The sequence below is a fragment of the Populus euphratica genome, unplaced genomic scaffold (assembly GCF_000495115.2).
Source record: "Populus euphratica unplaced genomic scaffold, PopEup_1.0 scaffold616.1, whole genome shotgun sequence".
NCBI classification, from domain to species: domain Eukaryota; kingdom Viridiplantae; phylum Streptophyta; class Magnoliopsida; order Malpighiales; family Salicaceae; genus Populus; species Populus euphratica.
In genome coordinates this window covers 115,338-126,938 of record NW_011500490.1, presented here as the reverse complement: position 1 = coordinate 126,938, position 11,601 = coordinate 115,338, and the positions used below count along the sequence as shown (strand labels likewise).

The 11,601-nt window shown below is 32.9% G+C and overlaps 1 protein-coding gene across 1 annotated transcript; it reads left to right on the top strand.

The window, feature by feature from the left end:
* Positions 1 to 309: 309 nt before the first annotated feature.
* LOC105114993 (auxin response factor 18-like) lies at positions 310 to 4,853 on the top strand. Its single transcript, XM_011011754.1, has 5 exons — positions 310 to 727; positions 832 to 1,908; positions 3,154 to 4,061; positions 4,240 to 4,306; positions 4,565 to 4,853. The coding sequence occupies exons 2-5, from the start codon at positions 838 to 840 to the stop codon at positions 4,592 to 4,594; spliced, it is 2,076 nt and encodes a 691-aa protein (XP_011010056.1). The 5' UTR covers positions 310 to 727; positions 832 to 837; the 3' UTR covers positions 4,595 to 4,853.
* Positions 4,854 to 11,601: the final 6,748 nt, after the last annotated feature.

Here is an 11,601-nt window from a genome sequence, read left to right as displayed (position 1 = left end):
AAGAGGGTTTCTTTGTCTTGATGCCCTTTTATGTTTTTTTTTTTAATAAATTAAGATTTTATTTGTTTTTATATTTTAAAAAAAATTAAAAATATTATTTTTTTATATTTTTATATTTTTATTTTAAATTATTTTTTTATGTTTTTATATCTTAATTTTAAAAATAATTTTTAAAAAATATAAATTTTTTTTTTTAATATATATATATTTTTTAAATAACTCTACTCTAAATATATATATATATTTTTTAAATAACTCTACCAACGTCACTGTACTCCCTGAATTATCTATACCCACCCACCCTCCCGGTTTCCAAAAAACACACGAATGAAGGGAGGGCGGGCGGTGGGGGTTGTCTCTTGTTAATGTGTCCAATTCTTTAGAGAGGAGAGCAGCCAAGCCGGTGGTAGGCAATTAGCATCTCATCCCATCGACGATTTTAATGTCTGTCTCTGTCCTCTGTCCTCTGTCTCAGTCTCACTCGTCCTGCATCTGTTTGTCTGTCTGTTTTTCTGTCTGAAATACAATGTCACATTCTACGAAGGTGTGCCCCCCCACATCTCCTTCCTTTAATTACCCAACCCAACCCTTCGAGAATTGATGATTTATAATTTCATTCCAAGGAAGTAGTAGTAGAGTAGATAATGTGGACTCTCTATCCAAACCAAGCTCCTGTTCTCTGTTAATAAAGGCACCGTGTGCTCCTCTTTTGGCCCTTCAAGAACAGGTGAGGTGAAAGATTGTTTTCAATTAATTTAATGAATGAAGTGGGTTTTCTTCAAATTTAGCAAGTTTTCAGGGTTTTTGTTTTTGCTTGTTAAAACCAAGCAGCTAGCCATGAAAGAGACAGAGAAGAAGAGCTTGGATCCACAACTATGGCAAGCCTGTGCAGGAAGCATGGTTCATATCCCTCCACTCAACAGTATAATCTTTTATTTTCCACAAGGTCATGCCGAGCACTCTCAATCCCCTGTCAATTTCCCTCAAAGAATCCCTTCTCTCATCCTCTGCCGTGTTGCCACTGTCAAATTCCTTGCCGACCCTGACACCGATGAGGTCTACGCCAAGATCGGCTTCGTCCCTTTACCAAACACCGACCTTGATTTCGCTCAGGATAGGGGACTATGTGGTAATGGGAACGACAGTGACAGCTGCCCAGACAAGCCGGCCTCTTTTGCAAAGACACTAACTCAATCTGATGCTAACAATGGTGGTGGTTTCTCTGTGCCTAGATACTGTGCAGAGACGATTTTTCCAAGGCTGGATTACTCTTCGGATCCTCCGTTGCAGACTGTGATTGCTAAAGATGTGCACGGTGAGGTGTGGAAGTTCAGGCATATTTATAGAGGGACACCAAGGAGGCATTTGTTGACTACTGGATGGAGCACCTTTGTTAACCAGAAGAAATTGGTTGCTGGGGATTCAATTGTGTTCTTGAGGGCTGAAAATGGCGATCTTTGTGTTGGAATTCGCCGCTCCAAGAGGGGGATTGGAATTGGAAGTGGACCCGAATCATCATTAACTACTGGATGGAATTCCAACAATGCTACCTGTGCTATACCATATGATGGGTTTTCACTTTTTGTCAAGGAAGATGAGATGCGAAATGGGGGAATGAAGGGAAGGGGGAGGGTGAAGCCTGAAGAGGTTCTGGAGGCTGCTGGTCTAGCTGCTAATGGAAAGCCTTTTCAAGTCGTTTATTATCCGCGATCAAGCACCCCAGAGTTTTGTGTCAAGGCCTCTTCAGTGAGGGCAGCAATGAGGATCGGTTGGTGCTCTGGGATGAGGTTCAAGATGGCTTTTGAAACAGAGGACTCTTCACGGATTAGCTGGTTTATGGGGACTGTTACCTCTGTTCAGGTTGCTGATCCTGTCCGATGGCCTAATTCTCCATGGCGGGTACTCCAGGTTCTCTACTTTGTCGTATCTCTGTTGTTGTTTATTTTGTAAGAGTGTTGGATTGCTCCTGTTGCTCAATTGGCATTAAGTAACTGCTTTCTTCCTTGTACTAATTTATGTGGTTTTGCAACTTTTTCTCAAATTCCAGTCTTTTTATTCTCTCTTCTACTACCCTTATTTTGCTTCAAATCTAAACCATGAACGAGTTTCTTTGAGATGTGAGTTGAGTTTGGAGATGGGTTATACATTAGGTGTAGTAACTTGATCTGGACCTAGATGCAAGTTGTTTTTCCAGGCCTCTTCCTTGCTAAATTACATACTTCCTTGTGTCTTTCAATTCTTCAAGGATTAAATTTTAGATGTCATCTTCCTCAGGCTTGCTTTTAAACTTTTCGTTTGCCCAAGTTTATTTTTGTTTCATTTTCTTTTCTTTTCTCGGTAATCAGTTATTTCCTCTTCTGCCAAAGATATTCTGCCACTTCCCAACCTACTTCTACCTTCCAACTATTCTATGATATGGCTGTATTTGATGCCCGAAAAAACACCAAGTTATTTGTTGGTTCTAGACAAGTTGACGGCGTAATTTTTGTGGAAGTCATATTAGAAGTATTCTATACAGTTAAATGTCCTGATGGCAGTATCACGCAGCAGTACATGACAAATATATGTAAATCAACGGTGGAACATTTGCTGTCATAATTGAAGTTTCTGATGGGTTGAAACAGATCACAATACATGTTGAGTATCTAATCAATTGACAAGGTTCACAGCATTCCATTGTCCTTCAAGGTTTTCATATGGGGTTTTGTACTGCTAATATTTACTTGTTGAGGGTGCATCGTTAAATGATGTACAAATTGGTGCTCCAGAAATGGAACTCTTTGTATATTTGACCGGATAAATTAGGGATCACTGTACTGAAATGAATAATTTAGGATAAATGTCAAGGCTAATTTTCTATCCTAGATGATTTCCTAAAGGTTTTAGAATTTTTTTTTTTTCCTTACCTGATCATGTTTCAGGTATAGAACTGCTGCACTTTAGATAATTATGACTTGAGTTTGGCATCTGATGGATTCCTTGCTGATAATTGTTAGTTTCAATATCAGTTGAATCTTGAAACTTTGACTTTCTGATTGTTCTTGCATTTCAAAATTGTGTTTAACGTGTTTAAAATTGGTATTAACTTAAGTCTAAATCCACATGGCCCTGCTTTAGCATCATTCTTATAACTTTTACCGAATGGTGTTGCAGGTGGCATGGGATGAGCCAGACTTGCTACAAAATGTAAAGCGTGTCAGCCCATGGCTGGTTGAATTGGTGTCAAATATGCCAGTTATCCACCTGTCACCCTTCTCACCACCAAGAAAGAAGTCGCGATTCCCACAACAGTTGGACTTTCCACTTGACCTCCAATTTCGATTGCCATCATTTTCAGGCAACCCCCTTGGGCCCAGCAGCCCCTTGTGTTGTCTATACGATAACACTCCTGCAGGCATACAGGGAGCCAGGCATGCTCAATTTGGAATTTCATTATCTGATATCCAGTTTAACAACAAACTGCAGTCAGGGATGTTTCTATCCAGTCTCCAGCGGTTCAATCCACATTCTAGAAATTCTGAAACTTACCTGACAGGTCTCACAAACAGCAATGAGAATATATCTTGCTTGTTAACAATGGGGAACAGCAACCCAAATTTGGAGAAATCCGATAATGTAAAGAAACACCAGTTTCTACTCTTTGGTCAACCAATACTTATTGAGCAGCATATATCTCATAGCTGTTCAACTGATGCAGTCTCTCAAGTTATTAATGAGAGAAATTCATCTCACGAGTCTTCCAACAAGGAAAAAATTTCTGATGTATTACTGTCTGCACCTGGGAAAAAGATTCCACAAGTAAAGTCATGCAGTACTGGGTTTTCATGGCACCAGAGTCTTCATAATACCAGTGAAATTGGCAGAGATACTGGTCCCTGCAAGGTTTTTTTGGAGTCAGAGGATGTGGGATGGACCCTCGATCTCTCTGCTCTTTGTTCTTATGAGGAGCTAGATGGAAAACTGGCCGACATGTTTGGTATAGAGAGATCAGAAATGTCGAGGCATGTGCTCTACCGAGATGCAACAGGTGCTGTTAAACAGATTGGAGATGAACCATTCAGGTATCTGTTGTAAGGGAAAAGAAAAATTCTTTCATCATTTGTTATCTTTGCATTTTGCGGAACTGGTATTTTGGGTTGACAAGACCTACTTGACTCTTAACTTTGTAATTTTGGATTCAGATTCTGTGTTACTTGCATTTAACAGATCTTGTCTTTTTTTCTCATGTTGGAAATGCAGTGTTTTTATGAAAACTGCAAAAAGATTGACAATTTTGATGAACCGAGCTAGCACAGAAAGTTGGGAGGTAAGACTAAGAGGAGAAAAGAAGTGATTTTCATTTTGAAAGAGGAAATGATAGGCAATTTAGATGTATAGATTTTTTTTCCTTTCCAATGCATGCCTTTTTAGTTATTAGTTTAGGGAATTCTTCGGATCGTAAGACAAATAAAGATTTATTTTCTAACTCGGCACATGGAAACAAAACTCGATAAGAAATCTTCGCTCAATTTTTCAGTCAGTTGAATGTTTTTGACTTGATCAAAGTTGATGATCTGTCTTGCAGGACATGGATCACAGGGATGCAAAATGCTGAGAATGGTCAGGAGGCTCCAAATAAGACAGGTTGCATAACGCAGCGTGGGATTTGAGAGTAGTTGCTGTAAAAGCATGAAGATGTGTTGTAGAGTTTTCAGTTGTTCAAGTTATGTGTTTATGGAAGCAGAACATAGAACTCCCATCTTTTATTAAAGCTAGTGTCTGAACATCATGTTTCTTAATTAAATGCACAGTAACTGTGCTGTACTCGTGACTCCCTGAGTTTTCATTTCATGTATATGCTTTTGATTGTTGCATCTTCTGAGTCTTCGAGTGCAATTTTTATATCTGAGCTTGCAGTCAAGTAGTGAGTTTTTGGGCATAATAGCAGGAGGGATAGCAGAAAATTGAGGTGAGAACCGTCGAGGTAGTTGAATCATTTGTAAGGGATGACAGGCAGACAAAAACACAGGGAAAGAAACATGTGTATCATCCAATATGTGTCCTGCCCCATAATTATTATACATGAAAGCTGATGCTGAAACAAGGCCAGCCCTTCCCTTCTACTCCTAGGGTTTTAAAATCATTTGAAGGGACCAGGTAGTTCTTGGTCAAATAGTTTCATAAAAGATTACTATCTTAGCTTTTTTCATCAGGTGTAAGCATGGTTGCGTTCTTTTATGGCTATTTACCAATAAACACAAACTTTTTATTAAAAAGAAAAAAAAGAAACGTCTTTCTCGTATTCATAAGTGTCTAAACTTTAAAAAAAAATTAAGAAAAGCTGCAATCATGTATTAATAGTGTTAACGGTTATTTTTTAAAGTATTTTTTATTTTAAAATAATATTTTTTTAATTTTAAAAAAAAAAAATTAAAATTTACTCAATCTGTTTGAAACACAATGCTAAATAGGAGCAAGGATTTAATATTTTAATATTTCTTAATTCATATGAAGATTTAGATATATTATGATGGTTGATTACAGTAAATCAATCTTATGAATAAGCATTATATAAAGCGGACTTACTGGAATACATCATTGATTGATATTTTTTATATTTGATTACATCATTGATTGATATTTTTTATATTTTATTATTTTATTTTATTTATTTATTTATTTTATAGAAAAGGAAAGGCTAAAATAGAGGACAAGTTAGTTTATTTGATATTGTGATAGTTTTTTATTTTTTAAATTATTTTTATGAAAAAAATATCAGTATAGTAATTTTTATATACTAATAATATATATATATATATATATATAGTTTTAATTAAGAAATACTTTTAAAAAACAGTGAACTCCAAATTGGGATTGAAAACAAACTCCTGAAAACATGAAAAAGTGTTGACTGTCACGGCCAGGCTGGAGTGGTTTGGTATGCTTTTTTTTTTTTATTATTATTATTATTATATAACACCAATTTTACGATCCCAACAAAATAATAATTATAGAACGGTCGGTGTTCTTCGTACAGTGTTCTAACTTCTAACTGGAGGAGGGGAAATAAAATAAAATAAAAGGGGAGAACAAACTTCTTGACAGGACATCATTAATATTACTTTAGTACTAATAAATAACATACACCCGTGGAGGTGGGACCCAAGACAACTCACGACATCCACATGCGGCTTCCATTTTGTGTCGCCGTTTTGGTGGCCGGGCCCTTGGTCCACCTCCATGCTTGGATTTGACTCCACCCGATCCACCTTGCTTAGCCACCTTTCCACTCCATTGTTCAAAGTTGAATCCCTAAAATACTTACATCATTTCCAATTTTAATCTCTCTCTCATATTAATATTGTTTTTCTTTTTAAATTGATGATGATAAGGTTTTCTTAAATTAGTTTTCTCACAATGAAATTAAAACAAATTATTTGGAATTTAAACAACCCATTTGCATTTAAATTAAAGTGTTTATAAAATATTATTTTTATTTGCTTAAATGTCTTTTAAACTTTTAGGTCATGCTAGTCTCTTATTTATGTAAAGTTACATCTCGGATCATTTTTTATAACCCTAGTCTAACCATGATTAATTTTTAAAACTTATAATTTAGAATATGAAACAATAGTTCTATGAAATTCATATTACAATAAATAAAAAAGTTTAATTCTAATACATTAAATATTAAAAACTAAAAATAAAAAAATAATTTAAAAAATCCAACAAAAATGGCTTAAGTAAATATATATTGGTGGTCAATGTTATCTAGTAGGGAGAGCTAAATTTTTGAAAGATAAAAAGTTACGGTGACACTATAATTTCTAAACAAACATGAAAAATTAAGATTCTAGTCATTGAATCGACTGAGTTTAATAAGTTTGATTAATTTAATAATATTAAAAAAAATTAATTTAATAATGTGAAAAACAAAATAAATCCAAGAAAAATTTCTAAACTTGGGTTAATCACCCAAACTCATAACCAATTAAATATTAAACTTGAGCTCAATTAAAAAGTTCAATTCTCAACCAAATTAATGTTGAAAAATAAAATAAGAGACAATCAATTAAAAAAATTACCAACGTAAAAAAAATAGCAATCAAATAATGAGGATCAAATCTAATAGGAAAAAAGAATCAAGGAGGATAAAATTTTAAAAACCATCTTAATTAAAAAAATAATAATCAAATTAATGTTAAATGATGAAATAGAAAGAAACAATCAATTAAAAAAATCTTATTGAAGCTAAAGAAATAACAATCAAAATAATAAAAATTAAATCTGATAAAAAAATTAAAAAGGATGAAATTAAAAAAAATATCTGATAAAAAAATTAAAAAGGATGGAATTAAAAAAAAATAAAAATCATTTTAAATAAAAAAATAACAATAAAAAAAATTTAGATCAAATTTGAGAGATGAAAAAAATTAAGAATGGATTAATTTGTAAACAATTTTCAAATTGAAATAATTTATTCACATAAAAAAATCTCAACTAAAATAACAAGGACTAATTTTGAAAGAAAAACAAATTAAAAGGTGACTATGAAGTTTTTAAAGGACAACATGCAATTCGAGAAGAAGAGAGATAAAAAAAATATTCAAATAATATCAAATTATTATAGATTATCTTACACACTCTAATAAAAAAGATAAACACCATCAATAAGAATTGAAAAAAAATAAAAAAATCTTTGTTTTGATCACTATAAACCATAACATACATTATATAAAAATAGTAAAGTGACTCACAAGCTAGCACATACAATAATTTTTTATTTTTTTATATTAATCAAAATACTAAATTACCTCAAAAAGTTCATACGAGAATAATAAAAAAAACTAATGTAAAAGAAAAAAAATCTCCTCAAGTCCTGTGTTTAGAATTTTTTTAATCCAAGAATAAATAATGATTTAATTGTACTTTAAAAAGTGGAATTAAAAAAATATAAGACAATTAAATGGGGTTTTTTTAAGAATTTTTAAATTAATTTACTGTGAAAAAAAATATGAAAAGACTGTATTGCTTCCTGTCAATACGAGAATGAGTAATGGACACTACAAAAAGATCCCTTTCGACGCCAATTCATTGGTTTTTTTGGTTTTGGGCAAAGGCATAATTTTACTTTTTAAAATCACAGATAATTACGCTCTGTTTTTTTTTCACAGTACTTTTGTCGCGCCAATTAGGTTATGTAGTATTACTTTAGTTTCAAGACATTGTCTTGGTAGCTAAAAAGATATGTTTCCTTCTTTGATTATTATTATTATTTTATTTCGGTTCAAGTTTTAGGGCTGATATCTAGTGGAGTTTATTAAGGGGTTTTTTTTTTTTGAATGTATTGTTTTAGGGCCAATTAGGTTCAAGTTTTAGGGCTAATACGAAAGATGTGCCCTTGAGATTGTTCAAAGACATAATTTAATCTCAGTTACCATAAAACTAATTCAAAGATAATCTATTTATTATTATCGAATAAAAAGACTATTGTTACTTTGGATATGCATTTTTGCTCAATATTTTATTTTGAATATCTTGAAATATAATTAATTGTAATTATTTTTTTTGTTTATATTTCGAGTTTGGAAAAGTCAACCTGGAAATTTCGCACCATCTCTGCAAGTCACAAATTTAGTTTCAAATCTAGAGAAGTTGTGGCCTGTCTATACTTCCTGTGATTATCACTGGGTAGCCTCCTCCTCCTCTCAATAATCTCTATCAGCAGGGAGGACTCCTCCTCCTCTCAATATTGGTGCCTCGCCACTAATTATTAAAGGGTGCAGGGTCCCTCGGAATGGAATCTGCTGAGATTGCTCATGCTAAGTTTTTGTTGCAGGCATCTTGATTCAGACAATTACGATGCTCTTTAGCTTCTTTTTTACTCAACAATCAATTGAATATAAGACTTAAATTGAGTGTTTAAGTTTTTGGCATCATGCAAGCACATAGTACAAGAAATTATGAGTTTAAAGGAGATTATACATGTTTTATATGTGTGCCATGAATGCTCAAAGTATGCCTCTGTTAAACATTCAAATTTCAAGACATGAAGAATTTCAGGTATCTGGGATTTCCTTAATTCATCAAAACTGTAACGCAAAGGTCTATGAGAAAGACTGGCCATTGTTTTACTTGTTAACAGCATATACTGACATTTTAAAATAAAAGGTTGAATAAATTCAGCTAAAAACTGCCACGGCAAGAACATGGTATCTCCATGTTCCTGTCATCGTCCTGGTTGTGGCAAATTCTACACTCTTCTGATTTTCTTTCTTGATGAACTCAATACGATTGCGGTGAGAAGTCGATTGCGCTGGCTTTATTTGCAGAGGGTATGGCTTGCCACAGTCGATTTTGGCCCTTAGTAGCAGCAGTTTCAAGGGTGGATTGAGTAACCAATCCACCAGGAACACAAAATCATCCCTCATCCTTGAGACTGCAAGGAAAAGGAAAAGGGCTTAGAGAGTTTTAATTGTGACATGATTCTGTTACTAAAATGAAGACAAACAGTGTCTTATCTTTATTGTATTCATGGGGGAACAACTCATCTTCTACTTAGCACAAAGTGGAGGGATAAATGGTGGCAAATATTTTGCCATGATCCCTTGCTTCCAGTTAAATCTATAATTAGACAAGTTGAAGAGCTGAAGAGTGTGTGGTAGGAGAGAGTGGGGAAAATAAAGAGAGCTAGAGTGAATTGAGTTAAATATAGAAAAGTTTTTTTTTGTATTGTTTCTTTGATTAATTAATATAAACTAATAGCTTCGTGGCATAAACAAATTACTGAATCACGTAAATTTATGGGTATTTGATTTTTAAAATTGTCCAACAGCTTTGCACAGTGCATTTAATCGAATAAAATAATTATCTCTGCAATATTAAAACATATACAAAATACTATTTTCTTTGCATTTCTGTTTTTTATGAGCAAGAAAACAATAACGTAGATTAAAATTAACTCAATTGCAATGTGGTCTATATTATAGATCGGAAAGAAAAACTTATTTGTGAGAATTCACTTTCTTATTCCTAGATCAATTACTTTAGTGTCACTTCAATTACTAAAACCAAAGTGATATTTCACAATACGAATGTCTCTGTAAATCTTATCATGTTAAAGCAGAGAGTCAAGATGGGAGAAGAGAGAGAAAACTATATTCTTTCTATTATCAAAAACTTATTATTTCATATGGGTTATGTCCCTTTATATATGATTAAAGGAGGCGGTTATTTCTTTTAATAACTTCTCTAATAACTAGGACCAGGCCTATCCATCACGAACGAACTAGGCCTAACCCAATAACCATTATCTCTCACTTGCCCATGAAGGATTGAATTTCTCAAATATATTATACTTCAAACTTGCACAAGATTTTCATACTTGATGAATGAATCATGCGACCTGAAGCATGTAGTGAAAGGATCTCCAATAAATAATCCTGCATATAGGAGACATCAACCTCATAATTAATTATTCCTTAAAGTGTATTAATATACCCCATGCATTTTTATATACATGACTGAATATAATTCAATCCCTCAAGAATTTCGTAGTCAATTCATACTTAAAATTACAGGTATTCCAAATCATATCAAATCTATTCATGTGATATGATCTCGGCCGGTGAATACAAGTAATAGGTGTATAACTAAAATTACCTTTTCTTTTGTTCTCATATCAATCAAATCTGAATCAACTCACTTTTCTAAAAGTATTCCTTTAAGTCGAATCATTCCATGACTATAGGATATACTCCTAAACTATCGATCATTAATATATCACCTCATGATATAGTCAAAAGTCACAAAGGGTAAGATTTTGAGATCTTAGATATGATCTTCAGGACTCACATAATAAAGAAATAGGGATGCATTCTTTTATTCTTGTAATGGTCACGAGCAAGTGTACTATGAAATGCATGTTATAGTAGAGCTTACTCTTTTCTTTTCTTAAGACAGAGTGTATTGCTCCCCTTGTTAGAAGAAATACATTAAACGAGTCTTAGTCTTGTTGCTAAAAACATAGACTTCAAATCAGAAATTCTTATTTGCTCATTTTTTATTAGTGGCAGATGAATAATTTCATACTCGACTTCAATTATAATAGACACATAAATGGCGAGAATTCATTTATGTCGATTCTTTAGTTTAAGAACCTTATCTTGGTCCTCGTTAATGTGACTTTTTAATAATTATTTTAAGTTAAAATTGCTTCCACTATGCCCAAGTCGCTTATTGAGTATCAAAACTCAAATAGTCTTATCTCTACTCACATTACAAATGCTAAAGATGATTACTTATATGAGTGAGTTAATCTAAGTCTATTGACATACTTCAACAAATTGTATTATAACATACTCAATATAATCCATGAAATAAATAATGAATAAATTAATATTTTAATAGCATTTATTCATTACTCAATAACTATAAGTTTTCGTATGATCATCAAAATTAATTATATTACTAATTACATTCTACATAGGCCAACGGATCTTACATGTCTAACAAATGCATTATTTGCTATTGGTTTTGTGAGTGAATTTGTAATCATAGAATTTGTAGAAATATGTTTTAGGATCACATCTTTTCACTAATTGCTTCTCTAATATAATGATA

Bases quoted from the DNA above. Each gene is read 5' to 3' on its own strand.
- LOC105114993 (XM_011011754.1), top strand. From the start codon at position 838: ATGAAAGAGACAGAGAAGAAGAGCTTGGATCCACAACTATGGCAAGCC. The intron at 4,062-4,239 runs GTATCTGTTGTA...TTGGAAATGCAG, and splicing joins ATTGGAGATGAACCATTCAG to TGTTTTTATGAAAACTGCAA. The intron at 4,307-4,564 runs GTAAGACTAAGA...TCTGTCTTGCAG, and splicing joins CTAGCACAGAAAGTTGGGAG to GACATGGATCACAGGGATGC.